The sequence below is a fragment of the Triticum dicoccoides genome, chromosome 5A (assembly GCF_002162155.2).
Source record: "Triticum dicoccoides isolate Atlit2015 ecotype Zavitan chromosome 5A, WEW_v2.0, whole genome shotgun sequence".
Classification (NCBI taxonomy): Eukaryota; Viridiplantae; Streptophyta; class Magnoliopsida; order Poales; family Poaceae; genus Triticum; species Triticum dicoccoides.
The window spans coordinates 46166545-46188893 of NC_041388.1; the positions used below are offsets into that span (position 1 = coordinate 46166545).

General features: G+C 45.0%; 1 protein-coding gene and 1 pseudogene across 3 annotated transcripts; both read left to right on the forward strand.

Moving 5' to 3' along the window:
- Window positions 1–4543: 4543 nt before the first annotated feature.
- Window positions 4544–11288, forward strand: LOC119299016 (release factor glutamine methyltransferase-like). Of its 3 annotated transcripts, XR_005146059.1 has the most exons (4): window positions 4544–5248; window positions 8735–8980; window positions 9558–9753; window positions 10858–11288. XR_005146059.1 is itself a non-coding variant. In XM_037576336.1 (3 exons), exons 1-3 carry the CDS (start codon window positions 4559–4561, stop codon window positions 10870–10872), a joined length of 951 nt encoding a protein of 316 aa, XP_037432233.1. In that variant the 5' UTR covers window positions 4544–4558; the 3' UTR covers window positions 10873–11288. The 3 variants fall into 3 exon arrangements, 2 of the variants coding, with proteins under 2 accessions (XP_037432233.1, XP_037432232.1); XM_037576336.1 differs by lacking the exon at window positions 9558–9753; XM_037576335.1 differs by lacking the exon at window positions 10858–11288 and having other exon boundaries at window positions 9558–9824.
- On the forward strand, window positions 6874–8715 carry LOC119299017 (annotated as a pseudogene).
- Window positions 11289–22349: the final 11061 nt, after the last annotated feature.

Sequence of the window (22349 nt, forward strand, 5' to 3'; positions counted from 1 at the left end):
ACGCATCAAAACCACAACGATAGTTTGTTAAGTTGGTGCTGTTTTAACCTTCGCAAGGACCGGGCGTAGCCACACTTGGTTCAACTAAAGTTGGAGAAACTTACACCCGCCAGCCACCTGTGTGCAAAGCACGTCGGTAGAACCAGTCTCGCGTAAGCGTACACGTAATGTTGGTCCGGGCCGCTTCATCCAACAATACCGCCGAACCAAAGTATGACATGCTGGTAAGCAGTATGACTTATATCGCCCATAACTCACTTTGTGTTCTACTCGTGCACAACATCAACGCATAAAACCTAGGCTCTGATGCCACTGTTGGGGAACGTAGTAATTTTAAAAAAATTCCTACGCACACGCAAGATCATGGTGATGCATAGCAACGAGAGGGGAGAGTGTTGTCCACGTACCCTCGTAGACCAAAAGCGGAAGCGTTAGCACAACGCGGTTGATGTAGTCAAACGTCTTCACGATCCGACCGATCCAAGTACCGAACGCATGGCACCTCCGAGTTCAGCACACGTTCAGCTCGATGACGTCCCGCGAACTCCGATCCAGCAGAGCTTCACGGGAGAGTTCCGTCAGCACGACGACGTGGTGACAATGATGATGTTGCTACCAACGTAGGGCTTCGCCTAAGCACCGCTACGATATGATCGAGGTGGAATATGGTGGAGGGGGGCACCGCACACGGCTGGGAGAGATCAACTGATCAACTTGCGTGTCTAGAGGTACCCCCTGCCCCTGTATATAAAGGAGCAAGGGGGAGGCCGGCCGACCCTCTATGGGCGCGCCAGGAGGAGGAGTCCTCCTCCTAGTAGGAGTAGGACTTTCCTACTCCTACTAGGAGGAGGAAAGGAAGGAGGAGAAGGAGAAGGAAGGAGAAGGAGGAAAAGGAGAAAAGGGGGGCCGACCCCCTAGTCCAATTCGGTTTGGGCTAGGGGGCCGCGCGCCCTGCCTCCTCTCTTCCACCACTTGGCCCATGAGGCCCATTACTTCTTCCTCGTATTCCCGTAACTCCCCGGTACCCCCGAAAATACCCGAATCACTCAGAACCTTTCCGATGTCTGAATATAGTCGTTCAATATATCGATCTTTACGTCTCAACCATTTCAAGACTCCTCGTCATGTCCCTGATCTCATCCGGGACTCCGAACTACCTTCGGTACATCAAATCACATAAACTCATAATACAATCGTCACCGAAATTTTAAGCGTGCGGACCTTACGGGTTCGAGAACTATGTAGACATGACCGAGACATGTCTCCGGTCAATAACCAATAGCGGAACCTGGATGCTCATATTGGCTCCCACATATTCTACGAAGATCTTTATCGGTCAGACCGCATAACAACATACGTTGTTCCCTTTGTCATCGGTATGTTACTTGCCCGAGATTCGATCGTCGATATCTCAATACGTAGTTCAATCTCGTTACCGGCAAGTCTCTTTACTCGTTCCGTAATACATCATCCTGCAACTAACTTATTAGTTGCAATGCTTGCAAGGCTTAAGTGATGTGCATTACCGAGAGGGCCCAGAGATACCTCTCCGACAATCGGAGTGACAAATCCTAATCTCGAAATACGCCAACCCAACAAGTACCTTCGGAGACACCTGTAGAGCACCTTTATAATCACTCAGTTATGTTGTGACGTTTGGTAGCACACAAAGTGTTCCTCCGATAAACGGGAGTTGCATAATCTCATAGTCATAGGAACATGTATAATTTATGAAGAGAGCAATAGCAACAAACTAAACAATCAAGTGCTAAGCTAATGGAATGGGTCAAGTCAATCACATCATTCTCCTAATGATGTGATCCCGTTAATCAAATGACAACTCATGTCTATGGCTAGGAAACATAACCATCTTCGATTAACGAGCTAGTCAAGTAGAGGCATACTAGTGGCACTCTGTTTGTCTATGTATTCACACATGTATTATGTTTCCGGTTAATACAATTCTAGCATGAATAATAAACTTTTATCATGATATAAGGAAATAAATAATAACTTTATTATTGCCTCTAGCGCATATTTCCTTCACCCCACTCGAGCCACATCCTCTCATGTGGGCCCCGCTGCACCGCCCCATGTCTTATCTCTTTTCTCCCAGCCACAGAGTCGCAACCGCCCCTTCTCTTTTCTTCTTTCCACCACCGCGTTCACCCCACTGCTCGCTCGTGCTCCCGCCAACACCCTCGCGCTGGTAGCTGTTGCACAGCCGTTCTCCAAGAAGCCCCACCATCGCCGCGCGCGACATCGATGTAAGGGTCGCCGTGGAGCTACAACCGGCCCAAGAAAGCTACAACCGGCACCGCAACCCACGCTCCGCAGCCGTTGTCAATGCTAGAACGGTAGCAACGGCCAATAGATTACTAGCATTGTGTGCTACTACGCTGTCGTCCTTTTTTCTGTGTGCGGCAATCGACTGCGAAAATAGTTGCATCCGGCCGGTGGAAAAGCTGCTACCGGCACTCATAGAAGTTGCGATGACCGCGATGCGCGGGATGGCGACGTGCTAGAACCAGGTCAGCGGGATGCTGGAACCACCGGAGTTTTTTGTTGCAACTGGTGGTAATTATTGCTGGAATCGACGATATTTTTGCTGGCACCGGCGTTGATTTTTGCTGCGGCCGGCCTTGAAATTTGTTGGAATCAATGTTATTTTTTTTCCTGGACCAGCAATGGTGGGTGTGATGGGATGATGGGGTGATGATTTTGCTCGAGTTGGCGGTGTTTTTGCTGGATCGATGTTTTTGTTTTACTGGAACCAACAAATAGAGGGGTGATGTGATGCATGGGGTTGGCACGCATGGTGAGTACAACCGGTCATGACCGAGGCGAACCGCCACGCTGGGCATCGATGCTCTAACGGGCGATGGGATGAGGACGGAACGACGGGCGGTAGCGGGCATTAGCGACGTCTTAACGCAAGGAAAAGAGGATATATGGGGGGATCCAATGGTGCGGGGGGCGTGGAATTAAAGGGTTGTGCAGTTAGGGATGGCAATTTTATCCATGGACATGGATAGCCATGGATATCCGACCCGAATGGATAGGGTTTGGATAGGCTTTTGTGCCCATGGGCGGCGCCCAAACCCGACCCGATTGCTCGCAGGTAGGGCATGGATAAAAATCTTGTTTCCGTGGGTATACCCAAACCCGACCCGATAGTATGCATTAATGGGCAAAAATCTAGTATCCCTACCCCACAGTCACATGTCCCACTGCAATTTTACATGTTGTTATGTATAACATGCAAAAGAAATTGCACGATCCCCACCGTAACTTTTATTAATTGACATTCCATCCCCACTAACACACTCCAGCGCCCCTTCCCATATTTTATGTCCTCATTAAATGACTCGTCATTCTCATCATTTAGAAAAATACTAAATGATATTAGGTTGTTAGTGGACGTTGATTCACCATAAGTTGATGTTTACAATAAGTGAAGGCTAGCTTGCCACGAGGTAAAGAATGTTAGAGCTTATGTTAACATTGTGTTATGTCTTGAGAGGACCCAATGGATATCCAGTTGGTATGGATATCCATCGGGTTTAGACATGGACATAATTTGTCATCCATGGATTTTTTTCATAGGCGGGTAAAGACTGTCTTCATGAATATGGATATGGATTTGATATTGTTTAACCCGATCCAAACCCAACCCATTGCCATCCTTATGTGCAGTACCCGCGGGGGATCCAATGGGCCGACGCCTAGTACTGACTCTCGCAGAAACGCCCACCAAAAATCATGTCGAGCAAATGATGTTCGACAATTTGTACCCTAAACCCAAAAAGTTTTCCATTGACATGTTAGGTCCTCTCGATTTGAGCAGTGAAAACCATGTGAAAGGCGCGGTTCACTTCGTATATTACACATAAGACCACAATGTGTACCTGAGCTTGGTAGGCACAGATTTGGAGTGCCCACAACATGCAAATCCGGGAAACCTACTTTTACAATATTGCATGGCGGAAGTTGAGCTCACCCTCATAGAGCTACAAGCACATTGTTGGATGAAGTTTAAAGGGCAGTTTGTGTGGACTGCCATGTGCCGGGTCTAGCTCTAGCATTGTTGAATTTGAAAATAGATGTTTTCGAAAAACTTATTGAACATTCAACTATCTCGTTGAATTTAAACTATTGTTGTGCTAGAGATATTTGCACGGATGAACTATGCAACTTTCTAAAATTACTTTCGAGTGTTGCGGGCTTGGTTTGTTTGAACAGGTGAGATATTGTCAGTTCTACGAAAATTATGTCCTAATTTTTTTGAATTCCATTGTGTCTGATAAAGTTTGTCCGGTTTGTTGACATTCTGTTTGGAGTGTATGCATGGTTGAATATTCGGCCGCATCATCTTCTGTAAATTGTTCCCCACCAATCCTAGAATCTCCGATTTAAGAGTCCCGTACGTTTTTTTTTGAGCGGTAAGAGTCCCGTACGTGCCCTAACTTGCAGGGACAAATCCGTCCATTTTCATTCCCTCAGCCGCCATTTTTCTCCTCCTTTCCCCTCTGTCTCTCTCTCTCTCTCTCTCGAAGCCATGCTCTCGCTGTCCGCCCGATCCATCCTCTCCGCCTTCCTCCCCAAACCCAAACCCCGCCGCCTCCTCCTCCTCAGACCCCGCCGTTCCTCCGCCTCCGCCTCCGCGCTGACGCCGCCTACCCCGCGTACCACCACCCCCGACCCCCCGGAGGACGCAGACCCCACGCCGCTCTTCCTCCGCCCGCCGACCCACCCCGTCCCGGAGGCCTCACTCGCCGCCTTCCGCCGCCGGGCCGCCGCGCTCGTCCCGCCCTCCGCGCCGCACCTCCACCGCCACCTCCGCTGGCTCCTCGCGGACGCCTCCGCCCCCGCCCCGTCCGGCGCCGACCCGGCGGCGCCCCACCTCCTCCGCGCGCCGCTCGATGAGCTCGAGGCCCTGTGGCTCCGCCACGTCCGGGACAGGCGCCCGTTCCAGTACGTGGTCGGGAACGAGCACTGGAAGGATCTGGTGGTCGCGGTCCGGGACGGCGTGCTCATCCCGCGGCCCGAGACGGAGGCCGTCGTCGACATGGTCGCGGCGGTCGAGGGGTTCCAGGACGGGTGGTGGGCGGACCTCGGGACCGGGAGCGGCGCCATTGCCGTGGCCGTGGCCAGGATGCTGGGGCCCGGGGGGAGGGTGTTCGCCACCGACGTCAGCGAGGTCGCTGTTGAGGTCGCGCGGCTCAACGTCCAGAGGTACGGGGTGCAGGTGAGGCGATCTCAGTTGTGTCTAGAGTTGGGAAACTTAAGCTGTTTTACATCCACTGTGAATCTGTGATCAAACTAAAATGCTGCCACTTATACCCAGCTAGATAATGCATGATGTTTTCCTGGTTATCATCCATCGGTGTAGTGAGCTAACTGAATCTGTGTTACAATGTAGTCTAAGACAGTGCCGTTAAACTGGTAGTGTAGGGTGGAATGTGGATAATCATTTACTATGTAGCGGCAATTCTAGTTTGCCACCAATGGATGCAACAATTATAGCGTCTCGTACTTAACCATATCAACTGCATTTGTTTGTTATACGACAAGTACGATCTGATATATTACCAACCAAAATATCTGCTGACATAAATTGGTGGTGTAGGGTGAAATGCAGATGATTATTATTATGCTACCAGCATTTCTATTTTGCCACCAATGGACGCGGCAATTGTTGTGTCATGTGCTTAAGCATATCTATTGCATTTATTTATTATACAGCAAGTATGAGCTGATATATGACCAACCAAGATTCGAAAAAAATATTTAGACACAGGCTTATTCTACATGACCATTGTATATATAATCGACCAGATTACTTAAATTTAACCAAGTGGAGGCTCATAACAGAAGATCAGTTTAGCAACCTATCATGAGTTCATGACTTCAGTTAAGCAAGCTGATCAACGTATTTGTCAACCCCTTCTTAATATTACCTTGTCGGATCAGCGCCTTCGTTTTGGGCTGCTTCTAGATTTTAGTGTGGAGGGCTTCGGCATTTCATTAACAAGCTTCAAGAACGGAAGCTTAAACATGCCATGATGTTTTGCCTCCAGTGTCCACACCTCTTGCCCGAGGCACCGGTATGAATTGTAATTCTCCTTTCAGAGCTTCTCTAGATTACTCTTAGAAAAACCATCCTCGCCAACCTTAGTTGGTCACATTCTCTTCAAGCTGAAATGAGAAGGCCTTCCTCTTGGGCTCGATTGGCTCGGCGAGTTTGGCCCGCAGTGCCTTCCTCTTGCGTTGGGCCTTCTTGGCCACTTCCTCTTTTGAAAGGGCACTGGCTTGGGTTCCACCTCGTAGGTCTCAGACTTAGTATCTTGTACCTGAGGACAAGGTGAGAGACTCTGAGTCTGACTCCGAGGACATTGAGACCCATGATATTGAGTCCGAGGCTGACATGGTGCAGCCCAAGCCAGCTCCCCTCGAAGTAGAATGTGGCCAAGAAGCCCTAGCGCAACATGAAGGCGCTGCATGCCGAACTCATCGAGCCAACCTAGCCCAGGAAAAAGATCTTGTCTCCTCAGTTGAAGAGGATACAACCGGCTGAGGTTGCCAAACATGGTCTGCCTGAGAGTATTTTGGAGAAACACTTCAAGGAGAAGTGTGATTCTTACTGGTACATGGGGCAGGAAGTGTTGGCACTCGACACAAATCATCGCAGCATGTTTAAGCTTCTATTCTTGAAGCTTGTTGATGACAAGGCCTGACCCATTAACATTAAAATCCAGAAGCAACAGACTGCCCAAATGAAGGGGCTGGGTGACATGGTGATATCAAGGAGGTGACCAATGTGCTGATCAACTTCCATAAGTGAAGTCATGATATGTCAGTAAGTAACCTACTTGAGTATACACAAATGGTCATGTCGATAAGTTTCAATTTGGTTATTTGTTTCAATGGAGATGCCAATTCATGTCAGAATATTTTTGGTTAGTCATATCAGTTTGTGTTTGTTGTATAACAACTAAATGCAATCGATATGGTTAAGCACATGGTGTAAGAATTCCTGCATTCATTGTTGGCAAAATAAAATATAATTGCTCGTAGCATAATAAATTCAGCGTAGGGTGGATTTTGATTTGTTGCCAAAAACGGAGGTGTTGTTTCATGTTCTGGTTTTGACTTAGTAGTTTAGGTAGCAAGCGAGTTAAACCAAAATTGAGATTTACATTTGGTAACTGCTTCAAGTTGGAACACCATTTAGTAGTAATTGTATTTCATAGTCTGCTTACTTGCTCCTGTTAGTTCCACAACTATACCCTGAAGAAATGGCTACTACCACCGGGTTTTATTTGTTTGCACAGCTAAAATGTATTTCTGACTAATCAGCTTAGAAAAGAAAATTGGCTACTGCCGGATTTTAGATTTTCTGACTAATCAGCTTGAAACGTCTGCAACGCCCCTGAATGCACTGGTCAATCATGAAATTTGCAGAAATAATCACATTCATTGAACAATTCACAAATCTTCCAATACGCACACACGCACGCGCGCGCACACAGACAGAAAATACATATGGTCTGAGCAACTACTGAGCTCGGGGAGAGTGGAGATTTTGGTGCAGGAGGCGGCGCAGGAGGAATCTCAGGGTGGTGGGGTTGGTGAGGCCGGACCAGACCATGGAAGGGCGTGGCATGGACGGAGCGGACCACCGCCGAGGGTGGTGTAGGAGGAGACGGTTGGAGGCCCTGTGGGAGGACGACGAAACGTTCTCGTCTGACGGAGGCACGGTGTCGTCGGCGCTGGAGGCCTTAACAATGGCTAAGCCGGCTGCCATGGCTCCAGCAGTCGAGGTCTTCAACCCGGACAGGATCCCGGCGCCTGTCTTCCAGCCCAGGACGGGGTAGTCGCAGGTGGAGTGGAGCATCGCGCCCAACGAGCCGCTGTTCAGCATTCACGGCGCCAGCCAGTCTGAGGACTTCTACGCCACCAGCAGGTCCCGATTTGATTACTACGACGAGGCCATGGCTGCCGATGGCGATCAGGATGGGAAGCTGCCGCCGCTCACGGAGGTCTCGGATCACGGTGGCAAGGAGTTCGGCATGCTGGGCAGCAAGCTGTCGGCCGCGAGCGACAGGAGGAGACAGCTGGCGAGGCCCTATGGGAGGCCCTTGGATCAGACGGGAGAGATGAGAGGAGAGAGGAGTCATGGGTGGAGGACGCGGTGAGCAAAGACGGCGGGTCAGGGTGAGAGTGGCGGCTGCTGGAGGAATAGCTTAGGGCTGCGGTGGCAGTTTCATTGTAATATTGACTGGAAACAGGTGCAAGGACTGAAAATAAACCATTTTCTTTTGCGGGAAGGTGCAGAATCACCGAAATCGCTGCTTCCGGCTTGGCTTGCCTGGTAGTTCATTTTCCAGAATCAATTCTAGGAAGCTAGGTAAGAATCTGATGTGTTTGTTTGAGATTCTGATTTTGGAAGGCCTAGAATCTGAGAATCATTTGCTGGGGCCCAAACAATGGCCACCTAAGTTGCAGCCGAGATTTATGTTCAGGGAAATATTCAAGTTAGAACACATTTTATTAGTAACTCTACTTTCAGTCTATTACACGTTTTTATAAGAGCTACTTGCTACTGCAGCTACTCCCAGAAGCAAAATTACTGGCTGCTGCTTCCGGGTTTTAATTGTTCTACACAGTTAAATTTGTATTGCTTTGCAGAAGTACATGAATTCTTATTGTTAATGTCGTGTACTGAAAATAGGATAAAGTTGAGATAAGGCGCGGCTCATGGTTCGAACCTCTAGAAGATGTCAAAGGAAAACTGATGGGTGTCATTAGTAACCCTCCATACATACCAACTGATGATCTACCTGGCCTGCAACCTGAAGTTGGTTGGCATGAACCAAAATTGGCACTTGATGGAGGCAAAGATGGCCTTGATCATTTGCTTCATCTATGTGAAGGGTTATCTTCGGCACTGATGCCTGGAGGTTTCTTTGTTTTTGAGGTAAAGCATCTTCAGATGTCATGTATCTTAGATTTGCATGTTTTTGTTAACTACCAGCACCATTGTACATGACACTGTAAATTGCTACTAGATAACTTCAAACGAATAATTCAGTCCAATATGGGCTTAAATTGTTACTAATATGTTTCATGTTTAGCTGTAGGAGCAATTTTGTTTTTAAGACTTTCAGATACTTATTTAGTAAGTGATTGGTTGTGCACTTGCTTACAAGATCATAAAGAGATACTCCCTCCATTCACTATTATAAGATGTTCTAATTTTTTTCTGATGGGATGTATATAGACGTATTTCAGTGTGTTTGGTCACTCATTTCAGTCTGTATGTAGTACATACTGATACATCCATAACATCTCATATTAACTGAGGGAGTATCACATAACATGAAACAAGCTGTGCTGCTTTTATATGTACTACCCTACAGTGCCTTGATTGGTATTCCCTCAGATGCACATCATGCTTTCGCTTTTCTTTGGATTTGTTGCTTTGCAAGTCCTGAAGGAACATTAGTATTTTCACTGATGTAACATGCAAAAACCTCTTTGTGTCTGTGTGGCAGACAAATGGCAACAAGCAGTCAGAGTTTCTTGTCGACTTCATTAGTACAAAGTGGAGCTCATCTTTTTGCGACGTGGAGGCAGTTTTAGACTTTGCAGACATCAAACGTTTTGTAAGAGGGTACCGCAGATGAAAAAAAAAATATGGATGCTGATAAAATATTGTTTGAGATCACTTCTGTTCCTTAGTGATTTTGGGTAAGAATTGCCCAATTTCTGACTTGTTTGCAGTGCAGCAGCAGCACTTGGTTGTTTCAACCATCATCTTCTGTCTCTGGCGTCCCTGCAGTTTGTGGATCTTTAGTTACTGAAATACTCCGTCCGTTCGGAATTACTTGTCGCAGAAATGGATGTATCTAGACATGTTTTAATTCTAGATACATCCATTTCCGAGACAAGTAATTCCGAACGGAGGGAGTATGTGCTTATTCTATGGTAGTCCTTAGTTACTACTCCCTTCGTCCCAAAATAAGTGTCTCAATTTTGTACTAACTCTAGTACAAAGTTGTACTAAGGTTGAGACATTTACTTTGGGACGGAGGGAGTATATGCTAGATTGTGGAAAACTGACAAGTGACGCTCAGCTTGGGACATATTATATGCTAACTGCTAAGGTGTCGTATAACTTTTAAGGTGCCTTTTCTTTTTCTTCAGATGATGGCTTCTTGATATCCTAGTCATTCAAGTGATACAACACTGCTTTAAATGATACCTCTCTTTTGTGAAAGATATAATTGCTGTCTTGTCGTCGTCTGTCCTCTTAGTGTAACAAAGAGATGTTTTGCAGTTTACTGTAAGCTTGTGCATATGTAATTTCTCTTGCACATAGATAAAAAACTTTTAATAGCGAACCTCCTGATGGATGGCAATTATATCCGTTAATGTTTAATTGTAGGAACCTCATCTCACGTGAGTTCGTTTTCGCTCGTAAGTTTGCTGAATTTTCATGTCTGAACTTCCCAGCCCTGCTGACCTGGTTCCTGATCGAATAACATATCCAATAGAGCTTTGATGTGCATTGCAACCAGTTTTTTTTTTCAGTCATGGTAGCACCACTATAAAGTTCATGTGGGGAACACAACTATGGTGTAAGTGATATTGTTAGCAAAGTTCACACAAAGCTGCATCTATGCTGACTACGTGTGAACTGATCATGGGTTCAAGCAAAAAGATAATGTTTCTCATGTGTCCCAAAGTTGTAGAACTCGTCACGTGAATTTGTGTACATTCCTGTGCTTTTCCTTGTATATTCCTTCGTGCTATATATCTAAACTTTGCTCTTTCTCTTCCTCTGCTTTTCAGACGCCTATCAGTTGAAAAGAAAAAGGTGGTATCGATGTTCATATTCTGGGCAGGCTTAAGCGAGAAGCGAGCAAACCCAGTTACATAATTCCCTCTGGGGCACTTATCACTTGCGGCTTAAGCGTCGTAGTGGGCAATAACATAATGCAAGTCAATCATGATCCCTGTGCATGTGAGTGAGATGAGATGGATTTTGTTGCCAAGCTGCCATTGATGGTCCAAGGAAGCTTCTCTACGCCACGGTGGACACAGGTCTTCTAGTAGCTTGCATACAAAAAGGTGTACCTGGCATTTGTTTTTAAGGGGTGGTATGTGTGGCCAATTGTTCTTTTTGGCGTGTTGGGCTGTCTGTGATGATGTGATCTGGAGGGAGAGGCTGCTTTTGTAGCCTCCAAATTATTCCGCCGTCCACAAGCGACTGGTGTGCTTAATTATTTGTCCCTGCTGATAATGTTCTCTTGCCCACCATTTGATCCATCTCCAGGTAAATCATATGCTGAAAACTCTAAGGGCATGGCCAACGCGCCAGGATGGACGGGTGCTCCAGCATGCCACCTCGGCTCGGATAGTTTTGCATGCCAAAAGGTAGTGCTTGCAGAGCTAGACGGGATCCTGCAGAGGAGGCTGGTTCTTCCCTGACAAAGGTATTGCGGCAGCCAATAAGGGAGGATAGGACAGCAACCAACATGACCACAACTACTGTATTGTATATAAAAAAAAAGAGCTGTTGAACCTGGCAACAATACTGCTGCTTCCATTGGATAGAGATAAAACTAAACTGTGGCTTTAGTTATTTTTATCTATGTGAAATGCTGGGGCAGTGGTATGATGATGCCTCCATTGTTCATGCCCTAACATGTTTATCAAAATACTGTCAGTTCCTTTCTTTGGAAAACTGAAAATTTTGACATAAGCACATTCTTTTCAAAGAAAATCAGGAGTCCATCATCAATTGTGAACTTACATTTTGCATCTTTGGGTGTTCTTATACTCCCTTCGATCCATATTAATTGACGTTGCTTTAGTACAACTTTATTAGAATTTGGTCGCCAACTGCATCGGACTAGAGCTCTAGTTTTGTGCTGCATACATAACAGTAAAAGCACGCTGCTGGAAACATCTTTCGAATGCAAATCCAGTGGTATATTCCCGGGGAATATAACTTGTATTTTCTTACTCCATCGTCACTATGTGTTGCCGGAAATTGCAGAGGCCAAGGTGGGTGCGTTGGACAGTGATCTTGGACAGAATTACCCCAAAAATAGGATAACGCCTTGTATACCAGTCCGAAGGTGGTATTCATGGCATAATGTGAGCCGTTGGATCTTAGAATCAAAGAAAGTCGAAGCTGAAAAGATCATCAAGGCGTGACAAGCAAGGATTGAGGCACAAGTTATCCCTGCTCTAAAGGAATGAATGTCGGAGCCTTGATCTAGATGCCGTCTCCTCTTCTTCTACCTTTAATCCAACTCCTCCTTGACTGAATCTAGAGAGAGACAGAAAGAGAGAGAAGCAGGTGAGCACAAGTAGCGCCTTGTAGACAGCATGTGAAGTAGTTCTACCTCCTTTCAACTATCTGCCCATCTCTGTCCATCCAGCTGAGCTGTTTCAACCAATCTCTTGCAAGGACATATTTGTCTCAAAGTTGATTGGCCAACTGTTGCTGCAATCATGGTTTATTTATAGTGTAATCTTAGTTTTATCGCGGTTGTAAACGCGTAATTTAGGAGGCCAATTCTTGCCTCTGGATTATGTATCGTATACTTGAAGAGGATTGGACAGATGGGGATTACGACGCATATAAAAATTAGCGAGAGAGCATAGAAGAATATTACCAGTGATGGTGATACCAGATGATTAAGTAGCAGTAGGCACAAGTCAAGTCAAGAAAAGTGTTGGCAAGTTCAGGCTAGGTGCATATAGTTTGACTTTCTCATCATTTGAGTTTGAGAGGATGACAGCAGGAGTTCTCCAGGACACCAGATCAGGTCAAGACATTAAACTTTTACATTATGGTGGTAGTTTGAGTTGAGGGCATATATGTAAACACCTTTAAAATCAGAATGCAGATCATGAATGCCAGGTCAAGATCCAAGAAACAGTATCAGTGTTGCTTGTGTCGAGCTCCATGCCATTCATTATTTACAAGGAAAAGTCAGATCCTCGGTCATCTGACCCCAGACCCCATGATGCAATCCCTGGTGCATCATCCTTTAATTTACTCTTTTTTTTATGGATGCATCATCCTTTACTGATTTATAAAAATATAGCCAAAAATTGCATGGTAGATAGGGCTCAAATATGCAAAAAAAAGTAAAAGGAAGGGGAATAAATCAAAGGAGGGGGAAAAGAGAAAGGAAAAAAAAATGTGGAGCTGCTTTGGTTGAGCCGAAACAAATCTAGTGTCACGCAGACGCTTCTTGACATGGCAGCATCTCGGCTCATGAGAGAGGTCAACTGGGAGGTTGCTTCTCTTTCACCTTTAGCATGCAGCCCTATGAATGATTTGGTAGCACCTTCCCCAATAATTAGGCATGTGCATCGCATGTGACTGGCCTCACCTTGCACATAGATCCCCTAAATAAATGGATAATCACAATCTTTGGAGTTTTCTCATTGTTTTTTTCCATCAAAGTTTTCTAATTGCTTGTTGGCTGGCACATAGATATGTCTCACTTGAATAATGGAGACAGGATAGTATTGTTCTCTTTCTTTCATTCTTTCTTTTGACGTGTCATTAGCTATGGTGGTTCATCTCCCTGAGCGAGTGGAGGTGGTTCGCAGTGACGGTACCATTACTTTCTTTGGTCGGGCACTTTCCAACAGTTTGGCAACCAAGAGCGAGCAAGGGCTGGACCTTGAGACAAAGAAGAGGACAGCAAGTGAATAGTGATCTATTTTGGGCAGGTCGTGCTTTTCTACTTTTGATCAACGCTTGCAGGGTGAGGTACCGACACAAATAGGTTCAGTAAAAGGATGCTTGCAAGGAGAAACAAACCGCATATATGCATGGGCCCGCAGGCGGAGAAAGAAAAGAAATACTCCCTCCGTCCTATAATATAAGAACGTGTCAAAAACGTTCTTATATTATGGGACGGAGGGAGTAACAAAAAGGAAAACAAAGCACGGATGTTAATCCTCCTCCGCTCTTTGCATTCTTGGATGCGCATAACCATACTTTTGTGGAAACTAAGATAATTACACGTGCGTTGCAACGGGGGCATAAATCTTGTAGTAGGTTGACACGTGGTTTACTTGTTCGTATTAATTTGATTATGTAAACAAAATAGGATTTTATTTGGTAAGCACTTATTGGCTTATGAGTAAATAAGAGTTGAGGCAGTTTTCAAGGGAATCCGGTGAAAAAGAACGAAGATGAGAGAAAAAATCAAAACAGTGAGAGAGAGGGAGCGCGTACAGGGTTGGACGAAGGATAAACGAACGAAAGGACCTTATGCCCTGTTTAAGTAAGAGAGGATATGAAGGATCAAAGATGCTCGTGAAATTCACTAGAGGGGGCGGGGGTGAATAGGCGACTACAAAATTGATCTTTTTCTTAGTTGCCTTTAGAGGCTAGTGTGGAAATGTAAGTTCACTAGATTTGCAATTAGATGATACACTCAATACGATGTGTTACAACAAGTTCGCAAGCTACAAAGGGAACAAACAAGCAAGTAAAAAACAACAAGTAAAGCTAGGGTTAAGAGATAGCCAGAAGTGATGTAGACGAAGATCTAATTTGAAGTCCACATACTTAGGGTGTGCTAATCTCCGTTGGAGAGGTGAGGAACAACGAATGCATCCCCTTATGTCTCCGAGAATCTTGAAAAACTCCCTCTCACTAGGGGTAGCTCTCGGGGAGAGCTCTAAACCCTCACAAATGAGCCCGGTGCACAACCACATGAATGGAAGCTCCTAGGAAACACCAACCATCTAGGGTTCCACACGAACCCAAGAGTAACAAGATTAGCTAGGATCTCATGGGGAATGACGAACTCGAGTTTTTCTTTAGTGGATTTGTAGATCAAGTGTTCCTCTTGCTATATCTCTCTTAAATATGGGATGGATTGGGTGGCTAGAGAGGGAGGAGTCAAGCTCTGAAGTTTCTGGATCAATGGTGAGAATGTGTTGGATTCACCCCCTTCTCAAGGAAGAAGAAAGGAGCTTATATAAGTCAACCCACAAATCTTCCCTCTGGCGCCGGTCTACAAAAGTCAAACTATTTGATCGAAGTCAAACATTTCGACCAGGTGTCCACCTATTTTTCTATTATTGTTTATCTCTTAAAACTATGTGATTTCGGTCCGGGGAATTGGAACTTCTAGCTATGATGAGAAATTTTGAGATCACCTTTCAATTAGGAATTCTTTCCATGAGTTCGATAGCTCAGGGTCACCTCTGGGGGATAAGCATGCTATCTACATCTGAAGCCGGATCAAAAGTAATCAATATACAACTTTTTCGCAAAACAATTAGTTTTGGCCTAACATATATGTAGCATTCTTATTCTTGGAGGTGGTACCTCTTTGACTATCTAAGCTCCCCAAGCTAGTCCCCACTCCCCTAAGCTTCCATTTGAGCAAATCTTTAAATCTAAGGTGTGGATTTGAGAGGGAAAAGAGAGGAAAATATTCCCCATTTGAGATCCAAGCTTTCCCCCAATTTGACATAAGCATTTGAGAAACTTTCCAAGCCTCCCTTGATCTTGTTGCTCTTGGAAGTTGGAGACTCCTAAGAGGTCAGTGTCACTGTGAGCATTCCACTTGCGTGCCCCGGAGGTTGTGAAGGTTGGAAGCCACCTTTAAGGCTATTGGGCTTGGGCATTTGTTGGCTGAGGCTCAAGGAGAAGAAGGATACATTTTGTGTTGTGAGGTGCTTTAGTTGACATCCTCCTCTCCAAGGAGACTGACATCCCTCCAAGGATGCGAATTTCGGGATAGATCATTGTCTCTCTTCCCCTTTGGTTATTCCTTTCCACCTCATAGTATTTCTTATATTGGAGTAATTAGGCTGGCTTACTTCTCAACGATGTTAGCTAGTTACCTCCTACACATAGAGTGATCGACGTAGTTGCACCTCTAGAGAACTAGTGATTACACAATATCTGAAATCAACTAATAAAATTAAATATTTGTAGTCACCCATTCACTCCCTCTACTCGGCTTCTTTCATCCTTCACTTCCCTCCCTCCCCCGAAGGTCTTTGGCATCTATGAAAACGAGGCGAGGAAGTTAGGAACTGATACGTCTCCAATGTATCTATAATTTTTGATTGTTTCATGTTGTTATATTATCATGTTTGAATGTTTTACAATCATTTTATAGCAATTTTATGTCATTTTTTTGGACTAACCTATTGACATAGTGCCTAGTGCCAGTTGTTGTTTTTTGCTTGTTTTTTACTTCGCAAAATATCTCTATCAAACGGAGTCCAAACGCAGTGAAACTTTTGGGAGATTTTTTTGGACCAGAAGACAACTTGGGAGCCAAGGAAGCACCTGGGGGGAGGCCTGTGGGGCCCACAAGACACTGATGACCCACAAGTATAGGGGATCAATCGTAGTCCTTTCGATAAGTAAGAGTGTCGAACCCAACGAGGAGCAGAAGGAAATGACAAGTGATTTTCAGCAAGGTATTCTCTGCAAGCACTGAAATTATAAGTAACGAGTAGTTTGATAGCAAGATAATTTGTAACGAGCAAGTAACGATAGTAGTAACAAAAGTGCAGCAAGGTAGCCCAATCCTTTTACCATTGGTGCCTCTCCGATGATGCGTGAGTAGTTCATTATAGACCTACAGGTCCGTACGCAGTAGCTAGATGGCTTCTTCTCTCTTTTTGATTCTCAATACAATGGTCTCTTGGAGATCTATTTGATGAACCTTTTGCGGTGTGTTTGTTGGGATCCGATGAACTTTGAGTTTATGATCAGATCTATATCCATGAATATTATTTGAGTTTCTTTGATCTCTTATATGCATGATTATTTATAGCCTCGTATTTCTTCTTTGAATCTTTGGTTTAGTTAGGCCAACAAGATCGATTTTTCTTGCCATGGGAAGAGGTGCTTTGTGATGGGTTCGACCTTACGGTGTCCTCACCCAATGACAGAAGGGGTAGCGAGACACATATGTATCATTGCTATTAAGGATAACAAGATGGGGTCTATTCCTACATGAATAGATCTTGTCTATATAATGTCATCGTTCTTATTGCATTACTCCGTTTCTCCATGAACTTAATACACTAGATGCATGCTGGATAGCAGTCAATGTGTGCAGTAATAGTAGTAGATGTAGAATCGTTTCGGTCTACTAATCTTGGACGTAATGCCTATATATTGATCATTGCCTTGGATATTGTCATAATTATTCGATCTTATATCAATTGCCCAACAATAATTTGTTTACCCACTGTATGCTATTTTCTCGAGAGAAGCCACTAGTAAAAATCTATGACCCCCAGGTCTATCTTTTATCATATTTGCTTTCCGGTCTATCTTTTCTCGTATTTATTTTCATATCTATTATTCCAAAACCCAAAAAATACCTTGTTGCACTTTTTCTTTATTTGTTTTATTTCGTGTTTTCTTCAGATCTATTTGCCCAAACTCATACAAATTAATCTATCTTTTTACCAAGGAGGGATTGACAACCCCTCTTACGCGTTGGGTTGCGAGGATTTGTTCTTTGTGTGCAGATACCGATTACATAGTGTTGCTTGGTTCTCCTACTGGATTGATACCTTGGTTTCGTAACTGAGGAAAATACCTACCATAACTGTGCCACATCATCCTTCCTCTTTGGGGAAATATCGACGCGGTTTCAAGCCGCATCAGGAACCATGACCCTTTTACATTTATAATAGTTTAGATCTTCCTATATTTGGTGTCATCGGGCCTGAATAATGCCCACCCAAATATAATGTATGCTTTTCCGTGTGTGGCTTCCCCTATCTTCTCCTTCTTAGGGCCTTCCTCAAAACTGGGCCCTTGCTCATGAACCATCTCACTTCATCTCCAAGGTGACCATATCTTCCAAATGTTTTTTATGTGCTAATGTTTTCATGTTCCTTGGATTTGGTGCATGGCCCCTCTCATATCCTTTAGTTTGAGATATTTTATTTTTCTTTCACAATGGTCTCACTGCTGCAAAAACATGCCAACAGTGGCGGGTGCAAAAGGCACACCAATGGCGAGCGGGTTTGTGGAGGGCGTCTGCCAGTGCTAACATGCCACTAGTGGCGGACATAGCACCTAAGTGTAATTTTGGTAATTAATGACAATCCCTATGGACTAATCCTTTCATTGATATATATTAGAAGGAAGATTCAATAGGTGATTCCTTAAGGACATTGGTTGGATTCAAGGATGAATGCCATAAAGATTATTAAAATTTGGACATTTCATGGTTAATTTTGGGACTATTTTAGGTTTATGAATATTAATGGCATTTAATACATTTCTAGTTATTTAATGGACATAAATCAAATTTGAACTACATGTACATTACAAAATGTCCAAATAATGACGAAAACATAGCATTTGAGTTCTTGAGTATGTATTTAGGACATATATGCAAATAATAATTACATGTTCATTAATTGGGTATGTGCCGTGCCTCGCGGCTGTCTTCAGTTTGTAAACAAACATACATCATATCACTTTCAAATATTCTTAAAATTTTAACCACATACTCTACATGTCATGTAATGACACCATGCAAAGTTTCAAAGGTGCCAGACAACATGTTTTTTAATTCAAGAAACAATTTTGCATATTTAAAAGTAGCCAACTTGTGTTTAATTAGACCTAAATATCCTATTTATGATCTTTCTTCTACTCTTTCAAAATTAATTTTAAATTATAGTTGCATATCAAAATTGAAATATATCCAACTAAATAAAAAAATATTAAAAATATAAAGAAAATATATAAAATATCGAAACCTACAAAATTCAAACCATTTTCCATACAATACCATGGTCACAAAAAAATAACACACTAAAATATCTAAGAAATACATGAAATTAAACAAAATAGCTACATGTTTGAGGGGCAAAGGTAGGTGCCCGCCACTAGTATACCTCCTACCATGGCTAACGTGGGCCAAATCTGTGGCCAAATTACGAGTGGTGGGCTGATACCAGTGCTTGCCGCTGCTGATCTAACTACTAGTGGTGGTAAGTTTCTGATAACCCACAGTGGACGCCAACTGTCGTGGAATTGTCATGGAAGATGTTTTTAGTGTGAGGACTTAGTCGTGAGGCCAATGCATCTATGTGATAGCTTGGCGCCCATGGCGGTTCTGCCAACGAATTTGAGGCGGGGCGCTCGGCGAGATGGAGCGAGGCAAGACAGTTGTGGCCGGCCCAAGGGCGAGACAGCGGAGGCGGCCGGAGACAACGCAAGATGGAGGCGGCTCCAGGCAAGGCCGCAGCAGTGGCTTGGTGCGCCGGTAGAGGGCATGACAGCGGACCGGCGCACCGGCCATGGTTGAATCGCAGCAGCGGAAGCATGGCAGGTCGACCCAGGCGGGTTTGACTCCTCCTCTGGTTGTTGCGGTCGAGGATCATCCACGTCCAAATATATTCTTGTTGACGTACGGTGCTTCGTGCTATTGTTGGTTCAATGGGACATAACAGTAGCAGTATGATCCTGATGTCACTTCGGGATTTAGTTCTGTCATAAGAAATAAGCTACTGATCTTCGACTGCGGCGGAACCACTTCTGTTCATCTCGGCAACTTACGTTGGTGACTCGTGGTTACGAACAGATCATAACCCTAATTCTTCTCTAACTCACATCTTACGAATTGTAAAATCTGGACCGGTGACGCTGATGCAGATCCTTTCCGAGCCGAGTCTTTTTTCATCTGGAAAATTGCAAACTTCTCAATCCCTAAAAGAGATCCCTTCAAGAACTCAACACCACCGTACGCAGTGTGACGCCCTCAATTTGACTGTACACTATTCATACCCGCAAATGTGTACGATCAAGATCAAGGACCCACGGGAAGATATCACAACACAACTCTAGACACAAATTAAAATAATACAAGCTTTATATTACAAGCCATGGGCTTCGAGGGCATGACTACATAAGCTCGAATACACAAGAGTCAGCGGAAGCAAATAATATCTGAGTACAGACATAAGTTAAACAAGTTGCCATAAGATTGCTAGCACAAACTAGGATACAGATCGAAAGAGGCGTAGGCCTCCTGCCTGGGATCCTCCTAAACTACTCCTGGTCGTCGTCGGCGGCCTGCACATAGTAGTAGGCCCTACGATGTAGTAGGAGTCGTTGTCGATGATGGCGTCTGGCTCCTGGGCTCTAGCATCTGGTTGTGACAACCGAGAGGAAAGGAAAAGCGGAAAAGGGGGAGCAAAGCAATCGTGAGTACTCATCCAAAGTACTCGCAAGCAAGGATCTACACTACATGTGCATTGGTATCAATGAAATGGGTAGTATCTATGGACTGAACTACAGAATGCCAGAATAAGAAGGGATAGCTAGTCCTATCAAAGACTACGCTTCTGGCAGCCTCCATCTTGAAGCATATAGAAGATAGTAGATGGTAAGTTCACCAAGTATCATCGTATAGCATAATCCTACCCAGTGATCCTCTCCTCGTTGCCCTGTGAGAGAGCGATCACCGGGTTCTATCTGGCACTTGGAAGGGTGTGTTTTATTAAGTATCCGGTTCTAGTTGTCATAAGGTCAAGGTACAACTCTGGGTCATCCTTTTACTGAGGGACACGGCTATTCAAATAGATAAACTTCCCTGCAGGGGTGCACCACATTACCCAACACACTTGATCCCTTCGGCCGGACACACTTTCCTGGGTCAAGCCGGCCTCGGAAAATCAACATGTTGCAGCCCTACCTAGGCACAACAGAGAGGTCAGCACGCCGGTCTAAATCCTATGCGCGCAGGGGTCTGGGCCCATCGCCCATTGCACACTTGCACGTTGCGTACACGGTCGGTAAGCAGACCTAGCCTCCCTAATACAAGAGCAGGCATTCCAGTCCAATCCAGCGCGCGCCGCTCAGTCGCTGACGTCAAGAATGCTTCGGCTGATACCACGACGTCGAGTGCCCATAACTGTTCCCGTGTAGTTGATTAGTGCGTATAGGCCAGTGGCCAGACTCAGATCAAATACCAAGATCTTGTTAAACGTGTTAATTGATGTAACCGCGGACGTCGACCAGGGCCAGGCCCACCTCTCTCCTAGGTGGTCTCAACCTGCCATGTCGCTCCACCACAAAGATCCACACAGAGGTCCATCGGGAAAGTATGTCCTTTCAGCCCCCAATCCGTGAATCAACCGTAGGTACTCAATGAGCCGACCCGACTTTAGTCTCCACATGTATCATCATTATGTATATAAGTATATACCCGTCATCAACTCCCGAGTGATCATGGCCTGGTAGTATAGCATGGCAGACGGACAAGAAAGTAGGGCCACTGATGGAATACTAGCATCCTATACTAAGTATTCAGGATTGTAGGTAAAGGTAACAATAGTAGTAGCAAAGATAGGCTATGCATCAGAATAGGATTAACGGAAAGCAGTAACATGCTACACTACTCTAATGCAAGTAGTAGAGAGAAGGAATAGGCGATGTCGGGTTAATCAGGGGGGGCTTGCTTGGAAGCTTTGTTGCACAGGAAGAAGGGTCGTCGGTGAAGAAGAGGGGGGAAGAAATAGTAAATACGGAGCAAACAAAGCATCACAAAGCATAACATGGCAATACGCGGTGCTAGGGGTGGCCTAACGTAGTACTAGGTGATACCGACGAAGAGGGGAAACATCTGGGAAAGTATTCCCGGTGTTTCCTGTTTCCGGACAGATGAACCGGTGGTGAAATGTTGCATGTTTACTATGCTAGGGATGTGTGGCGGACGAGCGGACTGCGTATTTGAATTCGTCTTGTCGTTCTGAGCAACTTTCATGTACAAAGTATTTTCATTCGGGTTGTAGATTATTTTATATTAATTTTTAAAGTTTTAACCATTTTCTGAAATTGCTATAATTAACTAATTCGAAAAATAATCAAAAACAGGCTGGGTGCACCCGGTGCAGTGCACCCAGAGGTGCACCAAGGGCTGACAGGTGGGGTCAAATGGCCAGTTGACCCAGTCAACAAGGACTGGTCAATAGAGTGAATAGTGTGTGGGGGTCCCACATGTCAGTGTCCTAATAATTTCTAAACTGTTTTTATTTTATTTAAAATAAGGTGGGACCCACATGTCATATACACCTAAACTAATTAATCACTAATCCTAATCTAACAGGGTCGGCTCCAGTGGATGGGCACGCATGCACACAGGCACCAGGGGGTGCTACTGCGGCCGGCAAGCGGGCGGCTGTGGCACCGGCAGAGGCGAGACGCAGCTAGTGCGCGATAGGAGGCAAAAGCGGCAGCGCGGGGGCTGCGGGGAGCGGCGGTGCAGGGCAGCGGCGACGCGGGAGCTGTGGGGAGCGGCGGC

Excerpts from the sequence above, each read along its gene's own strand:
- LOC119299016 (XM_037576335.1), top strand. The coding sequence starts at position 4,559 with ATGCTCTCGCTGTCCGCCCGATCCATCCTCTCCGCCTTCCTCCCCAAA. Across the intron at positions 5,249-8,734 it reads TCCAGAGGTACGGGGTGCAG|GATAAAGTTGAGATAAGGCG; the intron begins GTGAGGCGATCT and ends TACTGAAAATAG. Across the intron at positions 8,981-9,557 it reads GAGGTTTCTTTGTTTTTGAG|ACAAATGGCAACAAGCAGTC; the intron begins GTAAAGCATCTT and ends TCTGTGTGGCAG.